The sequence below is a fragment of the Geotrypetes seraphini genome, chromosome 2, assembly GCF_902459505.1.
Source record: "Geotrypetes seraphini chromosome 2, aGeoSer1.1, whole genome shotgun sequence".
NCBI classification, from domain to species: domain Eukaryota; kingdom Metazoa; phylum Chordata; class Amphibia; order Gymnophiona; family Dermophiidae; genus Geotrypetes; species Geotrypetes seraphini.
The window spans coordinates 304,854,720-304,876,288 of NC_047085.1; the positions used below are offsets into that span (position 1 = coordinate 304,854,720).

Consider the following 21,569-nt stretch of genomic DNA (forward strand, 5'->3'; position numbering starts at 1 on the left):
GCTCTCTTATGTTTTGCTTCTTCATTTCTACACATTTTGCAGAAATACATACCAACTCATACTTTACAGTCTCATGCAGCAATGAGATTAATCATGGAACCAGTAAATGGGGTACGTCATATGAAAATATGGTCTGCGGCTATTTCAATAGCTGTCCCAATGATGTGAAATGCCCTGCCTGGTTCTTTGAAGCTGTGTAGTAATCAGATGTTTTAAAGAAATTGTTGGAGATCCATTTATTTGTTAAAGTTTTTTATTAATCCTTGCAGAGGTTTAGGTACATATTCTTTTGAGGTCTTGGCAACTAACTGTTTGAATTGGATTTGGTGAATTTCTATCTGAGTAGCATAACTGCAGCTAACAGTATGTTAAATTTGTGAATTTTTGCATCTATTTGTTTTACATGTAATCCACTCAGGTTTTAAGCAGAATACATTTTTTTAAAATAAATGAAATTTCTGTACACACCCATCTTGGTCCTTTAAGCAGGTGCGCTCTGTGATAACTTGGTCCTTATAGTATATTCAGGGTAGGGATGGTCTGGTGGGTTTGGTTTCCCTTGGTCAACAGAAATAAATTTGAAGTTACTGGAAAATAAACAACCTTTTTTCTTTCTCTTTCTATGCAGTTTCCGAACAAAGATGACTGCCTCTGGTTTCACCATTGCAGGTCACAATCACCCTATCTGCCCAGTGATGCTTGGAGATGCCCGGCTAGCATCCGTCATAGCAGATGACATGCTGGAAAGAGGTATTCTGGTGACAGTGCAGGCATTGCCGCAAGGTGGCAAAATGGGTTGGCAAGACCAGCCAGAAACAGACAAAACGTATAAACTAGTCTGGCTTTGGTTCGGCTGCAATTCTGGTAGTGGCAGTGGCAGTGTGTTTCGTGGCAGCATCTTCTTCCTTTGCAGAGTAGCCAGGATGTGCAATTCAAGCCAACTCAGTTTGATCTTTGGGACTCTTGTCTTTAGATGGTTCTGAACTGCAGGCCCTGAAATCGCACAAGCTGTATGTTCTGCCATGGAGGAAGGAGCTGCCTGTCTTGAAACCCACTGCAACCACCAGAACTGAAGCCCAAATCAAGCCAGAGAAACTTACAGGTGCTGGGCCAATGAGGATTTGGAGACTGGGAGTGAAGTTAGGGAGAAGAGGAACAGAGCAGAAGATGAAAGGCACTTGGAATTAGGGGACAGGGATAGGGGAGCAAGATGGATGGGATTTGAGGGTGGGGGTTGGAGGGAGGGAGAAGAGGAACAGAGCAGAAGTTGGATGGGACTTGGGGAATGGAGGGGAGGATGGATAAGATTTGGTGATTAAATGGGAGAGTGTTGTAGGTAAAGCAGGAAATTATGGATGGGAGATACTGTGGGAATTTCAAGGGAATAGTGAGGACCTGGTAACTGATATGTATGAGTGTGTTTGTGTGTGTGTGTGTGGGGGGGGGTGTTGATGGGATGAAGCATGGTGTAAATGACCTGGAGGACTGGAGAGAGGATGAGAGGCACCAAAAAGGGATTAGAAGTGCTGTGGAGAGATAAGAGAAGAAGGGGAGGGTTCTCTGAAGGGGCTGAATGAGAGGGGCAATAGGGTTTAAAAGATGTAGAGGCAGTAGGAGATGGGGTAAAGGGTAAGAGAATGGTCTGAAAACAAGGGAAGGAAGGAGAGACAAGGATGGAGCTGAGGCTGGTGAGGGGATGTGAGTTATTGGAGAGTAGAAGAGGGTTGAGAGGGTGAGTACAGAGGATGGAAAGTGAAGACTAGGAAGTGGGTGAAAGGAGAAAGACAGAGGGGGCAATGGGATTACTGGAGAGAGAATGAGGGAAATGGAAAAAGCCAATAGGTAGGTGAGAGGTGAAAAGGAAACTAAGGACTTCAAGGTGAGAGAAAGAAAGAATGAGGAGTAAAATCACGTATGGGTGGATATAGAGAAGAGAAAAGCGAAAAAAGAAACACAAAGAAAAATCAATGCCAGACAGATGTAGAGAGGAAAGGAAAGAAGGAGAAGAGGAAAGAGAAGACAAGGAAAGGGCAATCTGGAAAACAATTTAGAAGGGAACAAAAGGGAGATAGAAGTTCTGTGATATAAATACAGCAGAACAAACTGCAGACCAACAAATATACATGATAAAGGTAGTGGCATAGTGAGGTCGAGAGGCGCCTCCTCTTGCTGCGCATGCTCCCCTTCCCCTGTACCTCTTTAACATTAACCCCCAACCTGCTGCTTGCGCCAATGTCAGCTCTTCCTCTGATGTCACTTCCCTAGGCATGGGTTCAGGAAGTGACATTGGAGAAAGAGCCGATGCTGGCACGTGAATGTCAGAGGAACAGGGGAGGGGAAGAGGCAGAGAGGAGGACAGGTGCTGGCGCCCCCACCAAGATGTTACCCTTGGCAGTCCCCCCCTTATTACACCACTGGAAAAGGTAAATATTTTAATTCAAACTGTTGTATGCGCCCAATGTGACCACATTGGGCCTGTCTTCTATATCACAGGCACCAAACTAGAGAGGTAAGAACAAAAGACATGCTTCTCTAGTCTAGACTGATAATAAAGGTGAGCTAGTCTTGCAGCAAGTTTTTCCAGAATTACTCCAGTAATTGTTAACTTGTCTTCAGTCTAAAGGGAAGTGTGCCTTTTGTTTTTACTTTTCTAGTTTTGTGCCTCTGACATAACTGACAGGCGAAATGTGGCCACATTGGGCATATATGATAGTTTGAATTAACATCTTTGCCTTTATAAACAATTTAGGAGATCAACACGGAGATCAACACAAAAAAAAATTGGAACGGAAGTAATTGCAGAATCCACCGTTCTAGGATTTAAGGGTAAACTAGATGCACATCTCCCTTGAGAAGCATACAGTGATATGGGGACTAAAATTATGCCTGGGTACACCTGGAGGGGCCTCCATGTGTGCGGATCACCGGACTTGATGGACCCAAGGTCTGATCCAGAGATCGCAATTCTTATGTTCTTATGACTGGGTTCAACCCAATTTTAAAAAAAATAAAAGATCCAGATAAAAAAAAGGCTTTTATGTAATACCTTTTAAAGATTGGAATGTGTTTTCTTTGGGAAATGAGACATCTTTTCTAATCTATTATTTATGGATTGCACTATACCTGCATAGGCTCAAGGTAATTTACAAGTAAGAGAACTCTTTTTAGAACAGGGGGAGCATACAATTGAAGGTCTTATCAAAGTTGCAATAATCTCATTATATAGACTGAACAGATATTCCAACAAAGGGCTAGATTCACTAACTTGCCCGAATTGGAACAATCCGATTCAGGCAGGTCCAACTGATTCACAAATGTGCGATCCCCACTCATGCGCAGCCCCTGACAGTAGTGACAGGAGAAGCAGCCTCCTGTCACTGCTGTCAGGGCTTGTAATTTTTTTTTTTAAATCGGGCAGATATTTTGCGTGTTTTACACACACAAAATATATGCTCGGTTAAAAAAAAAAATAAAGCTCCCTCCCCAAACCCCTACAAAATACCCCCCCCAAACGCGTCCCCGCCGATACCCCAGAAAAGGCAGGAGGGATGCAACTCCCTCCTGCCATGTGAAACCCCATCCTGATCTGATGATCTGTCCGGTCAGCCGGCCCACCTCCCTCCCTTCCTCCCTGCCGCTCTACCTAGGTGGGGCGGGCCGGGCCCACCCGCTCCCCGCTACCTTTAAGAATGTTGGGAGCAGGAGAGATGCTCATTCCCTCCTGCTCCAGGCCTCCTCCGAGGGTGGCAGGATGACCGGGCAAGGCCCACCCCCTCCCCCTACCTTAATATTGTTGGGAGCAGGAGGGATTCTCAGTCTCTCCTGCTCCACGCCTCCTCCGCCGATGAGTGCAGCCTTAGGCCATGCCCCGATGCATCATCTGATGTGCGGGGAGGGGCCTAAGGCCCTGATTGGCTGAGGCGCCCCAGGTCCCTGCCTATTTTGCATGCAGTTCCCCTCATTTACATGCGCGGATCAGAAGAGGGTTGCTACACAGGTTAGTGAATTGTGTTGGGGAGAAATTCGGTCACAAAGGGCTCACAAATCGATCGGTACATGATCGGTTTGCTTAGTGAATTTGGGCCATAGATAGAAACAAATAGCAGCAAACCTTTTACAATTTGATTTGATATTGGGCACCACTGGAGTGGAACTGATAGTATTGTTGTAGTCGAGCAGGATTACTAATCGGTTACAGACTGATGAGCATTAGGGATGAGAGTTGACTTCAAAGTCATTGGATCTGTCCAATTGGCTTCAGGTTCAAAACAGGTTGCAGTTTTCAGGCGGCTTCTGAATTTTAAAGAGCAGAATTCTTTCCTTTGTGTTTATAGGTAGACTATTTCAGATTTTAATAGCAACATAAGTTGAACAAACCAAACTTAGCTGATTTAATCAGTGTCTTGCAGTGAAAGGAGCATGTGCTGCTCCTCAGGTGATGATCAAAAGCTAAATATTTTAGGTATAGTGAGTTGGAAGAGGGATAGGGTTGTCAGATTTCCTCTTTAAAAAAAGGACACCTGGCCCCGTCTTATCCCACCTCCAGTCCCTCCCTGTTCTGCCTCCAATTCCGCCCTGTTCTGCCCCAGCCCCGTCCCCATACAATCCTCTGGTTTCCTTCCCTGAGCTCAGGGCCACTTCAGGAGGGCCTCTGCGCATGCGTCGATGCGATGACATAATGAGCGTGTTCATATGACATCATCACATTAATGTCCGTGCATGTTCATAGGGCCTCCAGCTGCAGCCCCAAGCTCGGGGACTTCTAAAATCTGGACAAACTGCCAGGTTTTGGAAATCCTCTGGGCACCCGGATAGTCCTCTAAAAAGAGGACATGTCCGGGTTTTCCCAGATGTCTGGTAACCCTAAAGAAGGATAGCACCATTGTTGGGGAATATGGAGTTTGTGTGATAGAACTGGAGTTATATTGAGTTATATTGAGATTCAAGTTTAAGTTTATTAGGTTTTCATATACTGCCTTTCAAGGTTATCTAAGCGGTTTTTACAATCAGGTACTCAAGCATTTTCCCTATCTGTCCCAGTGGGCTCACAATCTATCTAACGTACCTGTCTAATCCTTCAGAGACTCCAGACTCTACTCCAATATAGAAGAATTTGTTGAATAATGCTATCAGTTTTAATGGCAGCCGGATAGCTGAGACTGGATCAGGGAGAGCAGGTTTATGCATGTCCTATTTCTAAGTAGAGGGAAACAGGAATATGATGTGCTGAAGTGTAACTTTGACTTGCACCCCCACCATCATTACCATAGCTAGCTTGCCCCTTCCTGTTGCCATCCAACCTGCTTTCTTCCTTATATTGCAGGGATATATGTCATTGGCTTCAGCCACCCTGTGGTGCCCAAGGGAAAGGCACGGATCCGTGTGCAGATCTCAGCTGCCCACGATGACGAGGACATTGATTGCTGTGTGGATGCTTTTGTGCAAGTGGGACGCAAACATGGTGTGGTATCCTGAAAAGCGTAATCTCCTCACTTTCAAACTTTGAATATTTTTTTACCTTCTGACAATCTTCCAACTGGAAACCTTTGGGAAAGATGAAGAAATGAATGATAGACAAGTAGCATTGATCAAAAGCCCTCCAGTTGAGCCTGTGAGCACTTATCTGCAGAAGCTTCATATTCTCAAAATAAATCAGAAATCTCTCACATGTATTGATATCCTATCAGTATCTTTCTTGTGTACCTCATACCAAAGATGTGAGGTTTATATTTCCATCCAAGCATTCTTTCCTTCCCAGTGCTCTCACTCTGTTCAGTTCACATGTTGTGTCTCTTTTCCCCTCTCTCCCTCTCTATTCTAGCATGTGCATTCTCATTCCCATTTCTGGTGTGCTTTTTCCTATTCCCTCTTGTCTTTCTTCAAACTTGAAATGTTTCCAATATACTTTGCTTCCCCAGGGGCATTCTCACCCAACAGCATCCCCGGAGCATCTGTTTCTGGAGAACTGCAGGGAAAGCATGCACGCCAACCATAGGAAGCTGAAGGAGTTGGCACAAATGTGAAACCTGAAAACGCTAGCTGGATTTTCCCCCTCTGGCACTCAGTATGTGACATGCAGATTAGCTTTGAGGACTGTTACTGTGAATTGGGGGTTGGGAAAGGTTTATGAAAAGATATCAAATGCCACCTTGCCACGTCTACATTTCTACCCTTCCTTAGATCAAATACAGTGTTTCCCTGAAAATAAGACAGTGTCTTATATTTATTTTGGGTCCAAAAAAACGCACTAGGGCTTACTTTCGAGGATATCATCTCTCCTTCCTCTCCTCCACCTCAATTCTTCCTCTTTCCTTTCTCCCCCCCCCCCCCCAAGTGCAGCATCATTCCTGCCCTCTCACCCATCCCTTTGTGCAGCATCTTTCTATCCCCTCCTTTCCATCCCCCTGTGTAGCAGAACCCCACCAACCCTCCCACCTTGAGACTGACATACCTCCGCTCCAAGGCCTCCTAAAGCAGCAGGAGTAGGGGTTGCTGAATCAACGAGTCAGATTTTTTCAGCAAATCAGGCAGCACTAGTGTCAAGGATGGAGTCAGGGAGTGTCGGGGACATTCGGAGGGAGGGGGGCTTCGGGGGGGTCAATCTTAACTAGGGCTTATTTTTGGTGCATCTTTAAAAATCAAGCTAGGGCTTATTTTCGGGATAGGGCTTATTTTGGTGGGAAACAGAGTAGCATTTCTGCTGGGGAAAGGGAATAGCTGACCTCTATGATATTGGACAGCCTCAAAAATGCCTCCTTTCCTAGTGCATAGCCCTTTCATCTCTCCCATGGACATCCGTGCTCTGGTATTGGCTTCAGGAACTGTATGCACACTGAGAGGCTGATTCTGGAAGTGGTAACTGCTATGGCAGGGGGCCTACAAAATGGGTGCTTACTGAGTGTCAAATCACCGACAGGTGCTGCTTCCAGAATTTCAGCTACTACAGACCCTAGGTGCTATAAATGTAGGCCAGGGTTTTAAAGGCTTACATTTCCGGCATCTAGGTACGTCAGAGAATCGCGCATAGTGATGCCTAGTGACAGCTAGTTCTGGCGCCACCTCCTAGCCATGCCTCCTGCTTTAGGCATCATTAGGCATTGCTATGTGCCAGGGACGTAGGTGCCGGTCGCGGAAGACACCTTGCGCTACCTAATTTTTTATGTTAGCTGCTTTTAATGGTGTGTTCAGTTAGGTGCTGGTAGGCATGCTTTCAGATGCCTGCCACCGCCTAGAAGAATCACATTGGCACTCTCATATGCCGGACGTGTCCTGAACCAGTGGGTGGTGCATCTTTACCCGCGAGGGATGCAGAAGCTATCATCTTACATTTTCAACTCCACCTCCCTGCATCACTGCCCTCCTCAATTTTTACCTTTTGCAAGCGAGGAGAAGGTGTCTTTTTTCATCTGCTCTGCTTAATATTTATTATTTTGGGGTATTAACCAACATTTGTTCAAGGCTTTGGGTACTTTAGAGCTCCTCATTAGTCCTGGGTCAGCTCTGCCTGGAAAAGCTGCAGACTCAGGGTTCTGAAGTCTGTAACTCCAACCCACCTACTAAGCACCCATATCTGTCTTATCACTCCTTCTGTATATTCCACACCTGAGCACTGTGTATAGATGCACCTTTTTGTCCAGTTTGTCTGTCATAACTAGATTGTAAGCTCTTTCAAGCAGGGACTGTCTCTTCCATGTTTGGTGTACAGTGCTGCAAATGCCTGGTAACAGTATAGAAATGATTAATAGTTGTAGTCTAGCTGGGTGGGCCACCCTTGCAGGACACCTGTCTGACCAGCCTGCCCTAACACTTGAAATCTGCTTAGGATTCGGCCCCTGTGACTCTGCTCACTTAGTTTTGTTTGAAGTGCGTGAGCGCAAGCTGTTTTTGGAGCCTCGCGTTGGTCGGGAGACCTGGCAGGTATTGGCTGCATGTCCCTGTCATTCCCCCTCTCCCCCGAAGACTCTTGTGGAGACTAAAGGGTTTGAGGCTGGTTCAGCCTGTGTAGACAAGCCTCTGGATATCCTGTTTCCTTTTCGGAGGCAGATCAGTTTTTCCTCTATCCATCTATAGTGGAGCTGATACAGGCACAACACATGGCAGCACAGTGAGTACAGCTCATTACTGTCTATGAGAGGTATCGGGGTGGAGTTGAATTGGGTGGGGGGGGGGTTTTGAGGATTTTCTGGGGCTTCCTTGAAGGTTCCCCTCCCCTAAAATCTTGTTTTTGAAAATTTTTGTCCATTTTTATAGCTCCCATAGCTGTTTTTGGTGCCAAAATTACTCTAAAAGCCTCTACCTGCTTCAAAACACCTCAGTGGGGTCTAGTCAGGAATGGATGTCGGGAATCAGTCAGGATGGACTCCACAGGTGGTTTAACCACTATATCATGCTAACTTTGCACTGGATGGGCGCCTGAGGAACAACTGTTTGCCACATGCCAGGGCACACATTAGAAGGGGATGGGAGTGTTGGGCTTAGCCCCCCTGGTACCCTCCAGAGGCTCAGAGACACAGAAAGGTTGAGAAGTGAGACATAAATCCCTCCTCAAGCCCTCTAATGGTGATTCAGCACTGCCAGCACATGTGTGGACGCCACTTTTACAGGGAGATCTCCTGAGGGAGTCCTAAAGACAAGCTCGGGTAGGAGCCTTTGGAAGAAACCCACAGGCAAGTCCGAGGAGAGTGGAAGAAGAGTTCCTCAGAGGGGAGGAGGCTGCCAGAAAGAGAGAGAGAGAGACTGGCTGCTGAGACCCTGCGCTATGAGTTGAGTCCAGTGGCCGATAAAGACGCCGATGATCATGGTACCCAACGCAAGACAGCTGCAATGTTTACAGAGACTCTACTAGACCGGTAACACTGTGCACACACATGTACTATACTAGACAATATTCATCCTAGTGAAAACACACTTCAGTTCTGTAAGTTATTGATAAGTTATCATGCATTGTAGTGTGTCTGTCTTGAGGGACACCTGTTGAATGTGAATTTACTGACACCTGTAGGGGGATGATTGAGAGTATTTGTGGACTGAGGCTCATAGTCCTAGTATGTAAAGGTGACAGCCACATGAGAACAGAAACTTATATGTTAGAAACCTCGAATGTGGTCAGTTGAAATATTGGATAGCAGTAGTCATAGGGGTTTAGGAGTAAATTTCTACCAACTCTAAATGGTAATTACAACATCCTGTTTACCTTTGTAAGCTTACCAACTGCTGAATGCTATCCCGCCTTACAAATTGGTACCTGCCCCAAAGAGCTTACCTTGTTCTCTTCATAAATTTTGCTTAATAAACTTTATACTACTTTTCTTCTGGAATTCCTTGGTTGTGTGGAGTTATTTGGGGATCCTAACCATGACACTTCCATTAATTTGTATTTATATGTGTCTACAGTTAGCAGTAATACCTTACTCCACCACTAGGGGGTCCACAGCACTGCTAGGACTAGGACTCAAATATTACTAACACTGCCTGTGAAAAAGGCATCTCCACAAATATACCATGCCCTAAAACACCAATTTACCTAATACTGTCACCTCTGCCACCTTTGTCACACATGCAAAATGCAGACACCCCAACAAGAGGTCATAAATCAGAAATAAAAATATGCAGACAAAACTGCACTGGAAACCACAAAAAGCCAAACTGAATGTATTACAACACTGGAAAAAGAGGAAATAACATTTCCTCTTACTGAGCAAAATACAAAAATATTATAGATGTACACATTTCCATTTTACTCAGTCAAAAACATTTCCAGTTGTGTCTGCCCCAGTCTCTCATTTCTGTTTTCCTTTGTCCATCTTCTATTAGACAATGAAAACTAGAAAGAGAACTTTTAGCCATTTCTCTTTATGCAGATGCTTAAGGCCCTGCGCTGGCCAGCTATGCAATGCCTCTTGATGTAGCTTTGAGTCACCGCCCTGCAGGAGCTGGGTAAAAATAAAGACCTTGCAGGGAGAGAGAAAGGGTAGCAATACTAGGCCCCGCTGTTCGGGCATCTCCATCTCCCTCCCTTCCCCTCACCTTTGCAGTGCTTTTCCAAACCAGTTTTCTCTCTCAGGGGCCCTGATGTGGTAGCCATTCTCACTAGTTGCACTTGCCTGGCTGCCCCAAATCTTGTCCTCTGACACGATCTGACAAAAACCAGAAGTTGCATCAGAAGGAAAGCTTCAGGGAAGCTGCATGCAACTAGTGAAAATGGCTTCCCCATCAGGGCTCATCTGAGAGAGAACTTTGGTTTTGGAAAGCGTCTGCGAAGGTGAGGGGAAGGGAGTGAGATGGCCTGATAAGGGGAAGAGGATGAGTGGTGCTTTAAGTTTATTGTGTGGAGAAAGAGAGGGATGGCACTGAATGGAAGTGAGGGATGGGTGAGGTGGATAGACACTGAATGGAAGTGGGGAATGGGTGAGGGGGTAAGACGCTGAATAGAAGGGATGGGTGAGAGGGGGACAGACATGGAATGGAAGGGGAGGGGAGCAGATGCTTGGAGAAAATGAGTAGAGAAAAAAGGACACATGCTAGATTGGGAAAGAGGGTAGAGTTAGAGACTGGAAGGGTGAGGGAAAGAGGTGGCAAGCTGTAGATAGACACAATGAAAGAGGGAAATTGAGGACTGAATAGTAAGAATTTAGACAGGCAGAAAATAAATTAGGAAGAAAGAGGAGAGAGAGGCCAGAGCATGGGGGGAGGGGGGAAGGATAAGAGGACACATACCAGATCTGGGGTGTGGAAAGGAGGAGAGAGATGCTAAAATCTGCTGGGAGGGAGGAAGAGATGGAAGGGAAGAAGACAGATGCCACACCATGGTGGGAGCAGAGGGAAGTAGATGGATGCTGGGAGGAGGGAGAGAAGGAAGGGAGAGGCATACAGTTTCTGAAAGGCATTGAAAGAGAGCAGATGCGATATGGAAGAGGCAGAGAGAGGGCAGATAGTGGATGGAAGGAAGAGAAGATAAAAGCAGAAATCAGACAACAAAGAAAAAAAATTCTATTTCTTTTTGCTTTAGCATAAAGTAGCTTTGTTGATAAACATTTATAAATAGAAAATGGAAATAAGGTGATCCTTTTTATTGGACTATTTTAATACTTTTTTTTTTTTTTTTTTACTAATTCAGAAACCAAAACTCCTTCAAGTCAGGACCGGGATTCTGTAATGGCAATATAGTTAACTGACCTGAAGACAGAGGTTTTAACCTCTGAAAGCTAATTGAGAAATGTATTAGTCCAATAAAAAAGCAAACATTAAATTTTCTTCCCGCCATGCCCCATGCCTCCTACCCAAATGCAAAATATAAATTGACGGGCTTCCCAGAGCCCTGCCAGCTGAAGATCTCTTCCTCTAGGAAGGAAGGGGGAATTTGTTTAGAGATGTTTGGGGGTTGCATAAAAGAAATACTGTACATAAGAACATAAGAATAGCCTTACTAGGTCAGACCAATGGTCCATCAAGCCCAGTAGCCCATTCTCACTGTGGCCAATCCAGGTCACTAGTACCTGACCAAAACCCAAGGTGTAGCAATATTCCATGCTATCGATACAGGGCAAGCAGTGTCTTTCTCAATAACAGACTATGGACTTTTCCTCCAGCAACTTGATCAAACCTTTCTTAAAACCAGCTATGCTAGCCACTCTTACCACATCCTCTGGCAATGCGTTCCAGAGCTTAACTATTCTCCGAGTGAAAAAATTTCCTCCAATTAGTTTTAAAAGTATTTCCCTGTAACTATCGAGTGTCCCCTAGTCTTTGTAATTTTTGACTGAGTGAAAAATTGATCCACTTGTACCCATTCTACTCTACTCAGGATTTTGTAGACTACAATCATATCTCCCCTCAGCCATCTTTTCCATGCTGAAGAGCCCTAACCGTTTTAGTCTTTCTTCATATGAGAGGAGTTCCATCCCCTTTACCATCTTGGTCACTCTTCTTTGAACCTTTTCAGAATTGAAAGAAATACTCCAGGTATGGTAATCTTTGTTGTTTGTTTTGAATTTTAAAATAATAAAAAAAAGAAATCAAGTGGAAATAAAGAAGTAAATAAGAATGGGGGCAGGGGGCCTAGTGTACTTGTGTGCCTAGGGGCCCTCAAAATTAATCGTGCCCTGGGTGTAGACCCTGTAAAAGTGAATCAACTTTTTTATTCTTTCAAAATTTACAAAAAGACATTCACTGAAGTTACATGAAATACCTTTAAAACAAATAGGAGGAAATATTTTTCCATGCAAAGAATAGTTAAGCGCTGGAAATTGTTGCCAAAGGATATGGTAACAGCAGTTGTTATAGCTGGGTTAAAAAAAAAAGGTTTGGCCAAGTTCCTGGAGGACAAGACATAAGAGGAAGTAAATAAGAATACAGGTAAATAAATAGGGGTACATGGAGGAAGCCACTGCTTGCCCTGGGTTGGTAGCCTGAAATGCTGCTATTATCTTAATTTCTTGCAACCTGTATCGGCCACTAATGAAACAGGATATTGGATTAGAATAGACCATTGTTCTGATCCAGTATGGCTAGGATTACCATATGGCTCCAGAAAAGGAAGGACGGATTGAGACATTCAGGTTTTATTTTCATTGAAAGCAATGGAAGTAAAACCTGGATGTCTTAATCCATCCTCCCTTTTCTGGAGCCATATTGGCAACTCTAAGTATGGCTGTTATGTTCTTACTAGTGTTTTAGTCCGTTACATTCGTTACAGTAACGGGTGCTAGAATAGCCCCATCTAGACCCTGACCCCACCCATGCCCTGCCTCTATCATGCCCGGACCCTGCCTCCCATTGATTCCAGTCCCACCACCTCACCTTTCACCATTTCCTTTGTACCCTTTTGGCCCTCCTGACAGGGTCTTTACTTACCTGAGGCGGCGGCAGCAGTCCAGACGTACCAACCTTTCCTCCCTCTGCCCCAAAGCAGCAGTGGTCCTACCATTTCCATCTCTCCCTTTCGCCCTTTCACACCCTCTACCATCTCTCTCTGACCCTGTTTCATCTCTTTTGCCATCTTTCCCTTTCCTGTCCTCCTCTGTCCTTCCCCAAGACCATCTCTCTCTCCTACCCCCTCCACACTCCCTAATGTCGATCTCTTCCTATCCCCTACCATCTCTCCTGGTCCCCCTAGTAGCCCCTCTGTCCTTCTCATCCATCTGTCTCTGTCTCCTCACCTCCTGCCTCTGCAGAGCTCTCGCAGCTCCTCGTCCTCTAGCCAGGCTTCAGCCATCTTCTGCCGCGGCCTGCAGCCACCGAACGACATCCGCCTCAGGGGATTCTCGCGCATGCGCACTCCTACCTGCGGTGCCCTACAACGCACGGAAAACGGGAGCACGCAGGTGGGAGTGTGCATGCGCGCTTAGGGCTTTATTATATTAGATGAGAAATTGCCATTGTTGCTGGTAGTGCAACACCATGTTTAACCACAAGGTGTCATTGTAACATTCCATTAGCTTTTTCCCATTGTATGCAATACAAGAGGCCTCAAGGATTCCTTGAAGAATGCTCAAAACTCGCTGCCCTCCTTCAGGGCAAAGCATTGAGTGGGGAGAACAGTTGGCTTTATACATTACTTTTAGGTGTACTTGTACAAAATATGGACTGAAGGGCCAAAGCAGAAAGGTTCATAGAAGAGCTACACATATATGTCTTGAGTATATGCTTTCTACCACGAATGTATTATGCAATGCAGAACCTAAGAGCATGTAAATTTTATGCACAGAAAATGTGCAGCTAATGGAGGGGAAAGTGTGATGGACAAATATGCACACAGGTTTCATGGTAAGCTGACTTGTGCGCAAGTTTAATCAAAAATTGAAAATCAAAGCACAATTTGATGCCTGTTCTACACCTACATATAGGCCTCAGAAAAATCATGAGTAAACGTTAGGCACACAACAGGCACCGATGTGTGCTTTCACTTTTGGTTTTGTTCAGGTACATGCACACATGGTGCCGAATAGTAGTAGTAATGTCAGTGGAGGAAATGTATGTAAATTTTGCTTTCACTGGCTTTTGGCCAATTGCTCACACCAAAAAGTCAGACCACCCCTTATGCAGATTGGGGCTCATTGGTTGTCTTAGCCTTTCATTTTATGAGTCATTCTGAAAGCAGTGTAGGTGGGGCTCTTTTGTTCCAAACTTATCCCTGGCAGAAAGTGGCATCCTTATTGAACTTATTTTGAAAAATGAGTAGTCTGAACATCAGTTGCCCAGGGCTTTCAATTTTCTTACTGTCACACTCAGTGGTGTAGTGAGGGAGGTTGGCACCTAGCATTGCCATGCCATGCACTCCCCTCTGTTCAAAACTTGCTGTGCTTTACAACCCCTGCACACCTCTCAATACTTTCTCATTACTTAATTAAATTGCACCTGCAAAATGGGCGCATAGCCAAATTTGCATGCGGAATTTTGGGTGCCATTTATAGAATCCGGGAGTTTATGACAAAGACCACTGACCCAGAGGAGTAGCTGGCATGGGTGCAAGGAGAGTGGTCATGCCTCCAAATGGATTTTGAATGAAATGGTGCCTCCATGGTATCTGGACTGGCCCTTCAGCCTTGCAATGGCACCTATATTACAAAAGGTCTGCTCTCCCTGACGATAAAACCTGGCTATACTTCAGCATCATGTGTGCATGTTCCTGAACAAAACCAAAAGTGGGCCTGTTAAAGTGCTGAAAGGTGTACACAGCGCTGTACATTTTGACATATATAGATGGTCCCTGCTCGGAAGAGCTTACAATCTAACATGGACAGACAGACATGACATACAGGGTTGGGGATGCAGAACCCAAGGTAAGAGGAGTTAGTAGTTGAAAGCACTCTCAAAGAGGTGGGCTTTTAACTGGGCCATGAACAGTCAGACTGAGCCCGCCTTAGGGATTTGGACAGCTTGTTCCAAGCATAAGGTGAAGCAAGGTAGAAGGGACGGAGTCTGGAGTTGGCAGTTGAAGAGAAGGGCACAGATAGGAGGGACTTACGGGGGATCATAGGGGGAGATAAGTGAAAAGAGAGTGTAGGGCAGCTGAATGACTGCATTTGTAGGCCAGTAAGAGGAGCTTGAATTGTATTCGGAAATGGATGGGAAGATAATGAAGTGACTTTAAGAGATGAGTAATGTGAGTAAAGCTGCTCTCCCAGAATATGGCCTTCCCTGTGAATTTGGACAAGTCACTTTGTTCCCTGTTAATTTAATCACCCTGATTGGTGAAGAAACTTAGTCAATGTGAAAAATGCTGTCAACTGTTTTCACCTAAAAATATGAAATTGTTATTACATCTACCCAGGAGCAATTTTTTTTTTATTAGGTGATATGAGGTTGTTTTCTCAAACAGCAAACTTTGGGACGTGGCAGCAGGCATAGGCACCAGAATAGGGAAAGCCACAGGTGCCATGGCACCCCCCAAAAATCAGAGCCAAACATCTCTCCCCCCCCCCCCCCCCCCCGACTCAGCCAATGTTCCCTCTAAGCTGCTGGGGTCGAGACCATTACCTTCTACCTCCCACACCACTCTCCCACCCTCTGCCACCGCTGCTGCTTTCCCGAATCAGGAGCAGCAGCGGCAAACTGAAATAGAGCGATTGTGGGACCTTCCTCTACATTTCAGTTTGCTGCTGCTGCTCCCAGTTCAAATTCTGATATCACCTCAGTAACAACAAAATGAAATCCATTCAGTGCCAAATATTTGGCGAAATAGTGCAAACCCTGTAAATAAGTTAATCAGTATCTATGAGTAAACCTTCATCTGGCTTATCTGCCCTATTCTGCCTGGGGCTTGTTATTTGCTTGTTTTTGTAGTTACTTGTTATACTTTCGACCAATCCACCAATGCCACAACAACCAAAATACATACAACACTAGAAACAATATCACAATGGATGAGAGACCACAGACTAAAGTTGAACCAAGACAAAAACAAATTCCTACTTCTAGAAAAAAACAAAACACCCTCCATAACAAACCTAGAATTAAACTCCATACTATACCCCCTACAACCGAACCTAAAACTGCTGGGAATAATAATAGACAAGAGCTGTACCATGCAACTTCAGATTAGCAAAACGGTCCAGAAGGCATTCGCAACCATGTATGACCTAAGAAAAATCAGAAAATACTTCAACAAAGAACAAATTCAGACTCATGGTCCAAGCGCTAATCCTGGGCCTCCTGGCCTACTGTAACATCCTATACCTGTCATGCCCTGCCTATACCTTAAAACAATTACAAACGGTGCAAAACACAGCTCTCAGATTGATATACTCATTGAAAAAATACGATCACATTACCACTGCTTACCAAGACTCACACTGGCTCCCAATACAAGCACGCATACAATATAAATTCTTTTGCACCCTCTTCAGAGCCCTAAATGGAACTGGTCCCAGCTACCTAAACAAACATCTGATTAGAAATAACACATCAAGACCAAGGAGAACACAGGCTCTCTTCACCCATCCCCCAGCAAACGGCATACAAAGCAAAAAAACTATATGACGAACTACTAGTCACCAGAGCAGTGAAAATAGACTGCCACCTCTCCAAACTGACCGAGAGGACCAACTACAAAACATTCAGGAAAGAACTGAAAACTATACTTTCAAAAAATTTGTCAAATGAGCTAATCAAAACCCTTATAAACTCTCCCCCAAAACCCATCGCTCATGCTAGTCTTCAATTTGTGTAAGCTCACTCTATCTATCAACTCTGTAAGTTTCCTGGGAATGCCCAGGCCAACTCTTTTTGTAAGCCGCCTAGAACTGAAAGGTATTGGCGGGGATAGAAAACACTAATGTAATGTAATACTTTTTAGTGGTTGTTTTTGTTATGTATATATTGTTCTTTGCCTCGGATAAGGGCAGACTAAAAATAACAAAATCTATAAAAGTACTAATTCTTAAGATAATATGTGCATTCATGAGTGTGTGTTCATTTCGAGTGCCTCAAAGTTTAAAGCTTATGTAGATTACATGTAAATTTGTGTTGAATATTTTCATTAGAGATTGAATGTATACAAAAGACATAAACATCCAACACAAATAACACAAATTTAAAAGAAAACAACCAATTATCATCTATTCAAACCTCCTCCTCCTCCCCATTCCCAAAACAACTTTCAATCCTTATCCCATCCCCCATCCCAACTCCTCCCTCTTGTTTCTATTCTAAGAGAGCACCTAAACATTTGCTTCCAGAAAGGTCACACTTAAAACAGTCAGCCTGGTCTTCAAACAGTATATTTATTAGTGCCACAGCAGCAGTGACAAATCAGCTTCCTTTCAGCTTTGAGGCTGGCCTAGCAGTGCCACACCAGTGTGCAGTGCTCAGACTTCACTCCCTGCTTCAGTCTCAATCATATCATCCAAGAAAACATTGTCTCTGGCAAAATATCTGGCAGTGAACTAGAATATCTGTAAAATTTATTCTGCCAGCCCTTACAGCTGGACCAGTTCTCATATATAATTTCACACACATTCTGAGTCAACACAGTCATTAGCCCTTAAACCTTGTTACTATCAGTCAGCAAATTTTCCTTGTGCTAAACCTCAATATTTTCTCATGCTATTCTCCAAAATTGTTTTCTCTCACAGGAGCACGTAAACACATACTTTGTCTCTATTCTCTCAGACCCTTCTCTCCAACTACGATCGCATGTTTCCTAGGAGGTGGGGTCACCAGTGATGTTGTTTTTAGCTAGGGGCCCATTGGTGGGAATCACAGACATATATTTTAGAAATACCTTTACTTCTTGCAAGCAGGTCCAGGCACTTTGTAGACCAGTTTGAACTTGAACTTACAGTTCTAAACTGACTTTTCCATTGAAAGCCATTACCAAGACTTAAGTTTACGCCCCCCCCCAAAACAAAACTGTTTTTTTTTTCACATATTACTGTCACTTTTCCTTCAACACTAATGTTAATCCATCTTAACCCTTTAAATCCATTTCCAAATTTAAAATAATTCCCATAACAATTTTTACACAAGTTTCACCTAAAGTTAGTTAGGTTCCATTGACTTGTGGTCGAGTCCTAGGAACTTGATGAAATACAGATCTAAAAAGAGATCGGTTTTGTGCTAGTCCGGTAAGGTCCTCCAGAATCATCCCCATGGTTGTTTTCAACATGTCCAGCCATCTGATTGCAGGTCGCCCTCTTTGGTTCCTTGGATCTTCCTAAACATAATGTCCTTCTCCAATGATCTTTCTCTTCTGACAGTGTGACCAAAATAAGACAGTCGTAACTTCATCATTTCGGCTTTGAGTGACATAGCAGGTTTGATCTATTCCAGAATCAACACGCATAAAATCCTTCTCCAACACCAAAGCTCAAAATAAGCAGTCTTCTTTCTGTCTTGTTTCCTTAGTGTCCTGCTTTCACATCCATAATTGACCACTGAGAAAATGAGTGCTTGAACAAGTCTGATCTTCACCTGGAGTGTTATTTCCTTATCTTTGAATACTTTGGCAAGAACCTTCATTGAAGAGCGACCCAGTGCTATTCTGTGGAGTATTTCACCTAAAACCCCTGACGTCTCCTCACATCGGTATATTATCATTTAATAGACCACCCTGATGCGGCATGTTCACAATTTTAACCATTGTTTTAATCATTTAAAACCCTATAACACAAACATCACTTTTCACAAAACATAAAATTTTACAATGTTCAAACTCCTGAGGGAGTCCTAGAAAGTCTAGCAGTGTCTATGATGAGCTGTCAAGGCTGAAGGTTAACAAAGCAATGGGGCCGGACAACCTACACCCCAGGGTGCTTAGGGAGCTGAGTGATATCTTGGCAGAGCCACTGTTCGAGCTCTTCAACCTCTCCCTTAGTACAGGCACCGTCCCGTTAGACTGGAGGACGGCTAACGTCATTCCACTCCACAAGAAAGGCTCAAAGCTGGAGACAGCAAACTACAGACCAGTGAGTCTAACATCGATAGTGAGCAAACTAATGGAAACTCTAATCAAACGCCAATTGGATAAGATCCTGGATGAGGAGAATCTACAGGATCCCCGTCAACATGGATTTACTAAGGGGAGATCATGCCAATCCAACCTGATCAGCTTCTTTGACTGGGTGACGGGGAAGCTGGATATTGGGGAGTCCCTGGACATCGTGTACCTGGACTTTAGCAAAGCATTCGATAGCGTACCACACCGCAGATTGCTGAGCAAGATGAGTTCTATAGGATTAGGTGACACATTGACGAAATGGGTTGGGAACTGGCTTGGAGGTAGGCTTCAAAGTGTAGTGGTAAACGGCACCCCCTCCGAAATGACGGAGGTGATCAGTGGAGTGCCACAGGGCTCAGTCTTGGGCCTGATCCTATTCAACATCTTTATAAGGGACCTGGCAGAAGGGCGAGGTAAGATAACATTATTCGCCGATGATGCCAAACTAAGTAATGTAGTGGGCAAATGCACAACGGACGAAGATTTAATGCCCGACAACATGATGCACGACCTACTCCTACTGGAGCGCTGGTCTAGGATCTGGCAACTCAACTTCAATGCCAAAAAATGCAAAGTTATGCACCTGGGCAGCCAAAATCCATGCAAGTCCTATACCCTTAATGGCGAGATCCTAGCAAAAACGGTAGCAGAACGAGACTTGGAGGTAATCGTCAGTGGAGACATGAAGTCTGCCAATCAAGTGGAGAAAGCTTCATCCAAGGCAAGACAAATCATGGGTTGCATACGAAGGGGTTTTGTCAGCCGTAAGGCGGAAGTCATTATGCCATTGTATAGATCCATGGTGAGGCCCCACCTGGAATACTGTGTGCAATTCTGGAGGCCGCATTATCGAAAGGATGTGCTAAGGCTGGAGTCAGTGCAGAGAATGGCCACCCGGATGGTCTCGGGACTCAAGGATCTCCCTTACGAAGAACGGCTAGACAAATTACAGCTATACTCGCTCGAGGAGCGCAGCGAGAGGGGGGGCATGATCGAGACGTTCAAGTATCTTACGGGCCGCATAGAGGCAGAGGAAGATATCTTCTTTTTTCAGGGGCCCCACGACAACAAGAGGACATCCGTGGAAAATCAGGGGCGGGAAACTATGAGGTGACACCAGGAAGTTCTTTTTCACTGAAAGGGTGGTTGATCGCTGGAATAGTCTTCCACTGCAGGTGATTGAGGCTAGCAGCGTGCCTGATTTTAAGGCCAAATGGGATCGGCACATGGGATCTATTCACAGGGCAAAGGTAGGGGAGGGACATTAGGGTGGGCAGACTGGATGGGCCATGGCCCTGATCTGCCGTCTATTTCTATGTTTCTATGTGTCTATGTTACCAATAAAAATTAATAAAAATTTAGAAAATCCTTGGCCAAAATGCACAAATTATATAAAATTAACATCACCAACACCACAAATATATGTCTTTAATCTAGCCTTTACAGCAGGGTTTTTTTTTTTTTGTTAGGTGCTAGGCTCCCATCATGTATGAAGAACCGGATTCTGGCATCACCATAGTTGGCATTGCAGTTGCTGGATGCTGTGTTGCCACCTAGGGTTGTGGATTTTAAGGTAGCTCCTTCGTAGTGGAACCTACACCTTCAAGTGGACGGAAAGCAACTGCATTAATCCACTTGGGACAGCACAATATATAAGTGGTTGGCCATTTGATGTGTGGACAGTGTTGTACCATTTCAAGAGTTAGGTACCTGAGGCGTCTTCCTTTTTCTGAGGTACAAATGGTTGCAGCTCATCCACACACTGAAAGCATGGGAAAGATTTAGTGTCAATCACTGAGGTGTCCAGACTACACACCTTGTGTAATATTTCAGAGGTTTTGTAGGTGGCGGTGTCTAGTTTATATAAACTGTTTCATCAGTCAGCGCAGTGTTCCAGAAGTGCATCTCTGTGTCAGATTTGGGAGTGGGAAACTGGTGAATATATAAAACCTGCTAAATAGAAGACAATCTGAGCTAGTATTGTGCATTGTGCTATTTCTGTTTTTCATGGTGCATAGTCATATGGACACTAGTTCGTCTCCAGCACCTGGGGACATGTATATCTAATCAGTCTTGGTCCTGTGCATCCTCTGTTGGATCTCTGCAGCATATGCTTTTTCTTCTGTTCCATCGTGGGTGCATTTTGGGAGCAGGTGTGGCAGAGAATTTGTGACAGCTTTCAGCTAGAGACACTGCTGACATATGCAGGCCTCTTAATTGAGCCTCCGGGTGACTCTTTAACTAAGACCCAACAATGTGGCAAGCTCTATTGTCTTATATTGCTTTATATTGCTTTCCAACATATATTGCAGAATTGGAAGAAAAAATCTGTGCTGCATGTAACGTTGTGGTGAAATTCTGCTTGATATATAAGTAAGAGGCAACAGTGGCAGAGCGTGTCGCACGTTTTGAGAACTTCTTGAGTTATTTGGACTCCTTTGTGGCATTATATGGGGTTTATGGACTAGTTTAAGTTGACGTTTGCTGTGTTGGAAGTAGGGAGAGGGACAAGAAGGGTTGTACCACCTGGTAGTGTTTTATGCAAAGGTTGCTGTGCTGTTTTGTATATTAATAAGTAAAAAAGTTGTGAACTTAAAATAAAACAATATATTTTAATTTTCCTAACCCAGAA

The 21,569-nt window shown here is 44.4% G+C and overlaps 1 protein-coding gene across 1 annotated transcript in view; it reads left to right on the forward strand.

Moving 5' to 3' along the window:
• GCAT (glycine C-acetyltransferase) overlaps positions 1 to 5,668 on the forward strand; it is a 55,495-nt gene extending 49,827 nt beyond the window's left edge. The window contains exons 8-9 of the mRNA XM_033929928.1: positions 629 to 750; positions 5,324 to 5,668. Coding sequence (XP_033785819.1) covers positions 629 to 750; positions 5,324 to 5,475 — 274 coding nt within the window. The 3' untranslated portion in view covers positions 5,476 to 5,668. The remainder of the gene's footprint in view (positions 1 to 628; positions 751 to 5,323) is intronic.
• The last annotated feature ends 15,901 nt before the right edge of the window (positions 5,669 to 21,569 follow it).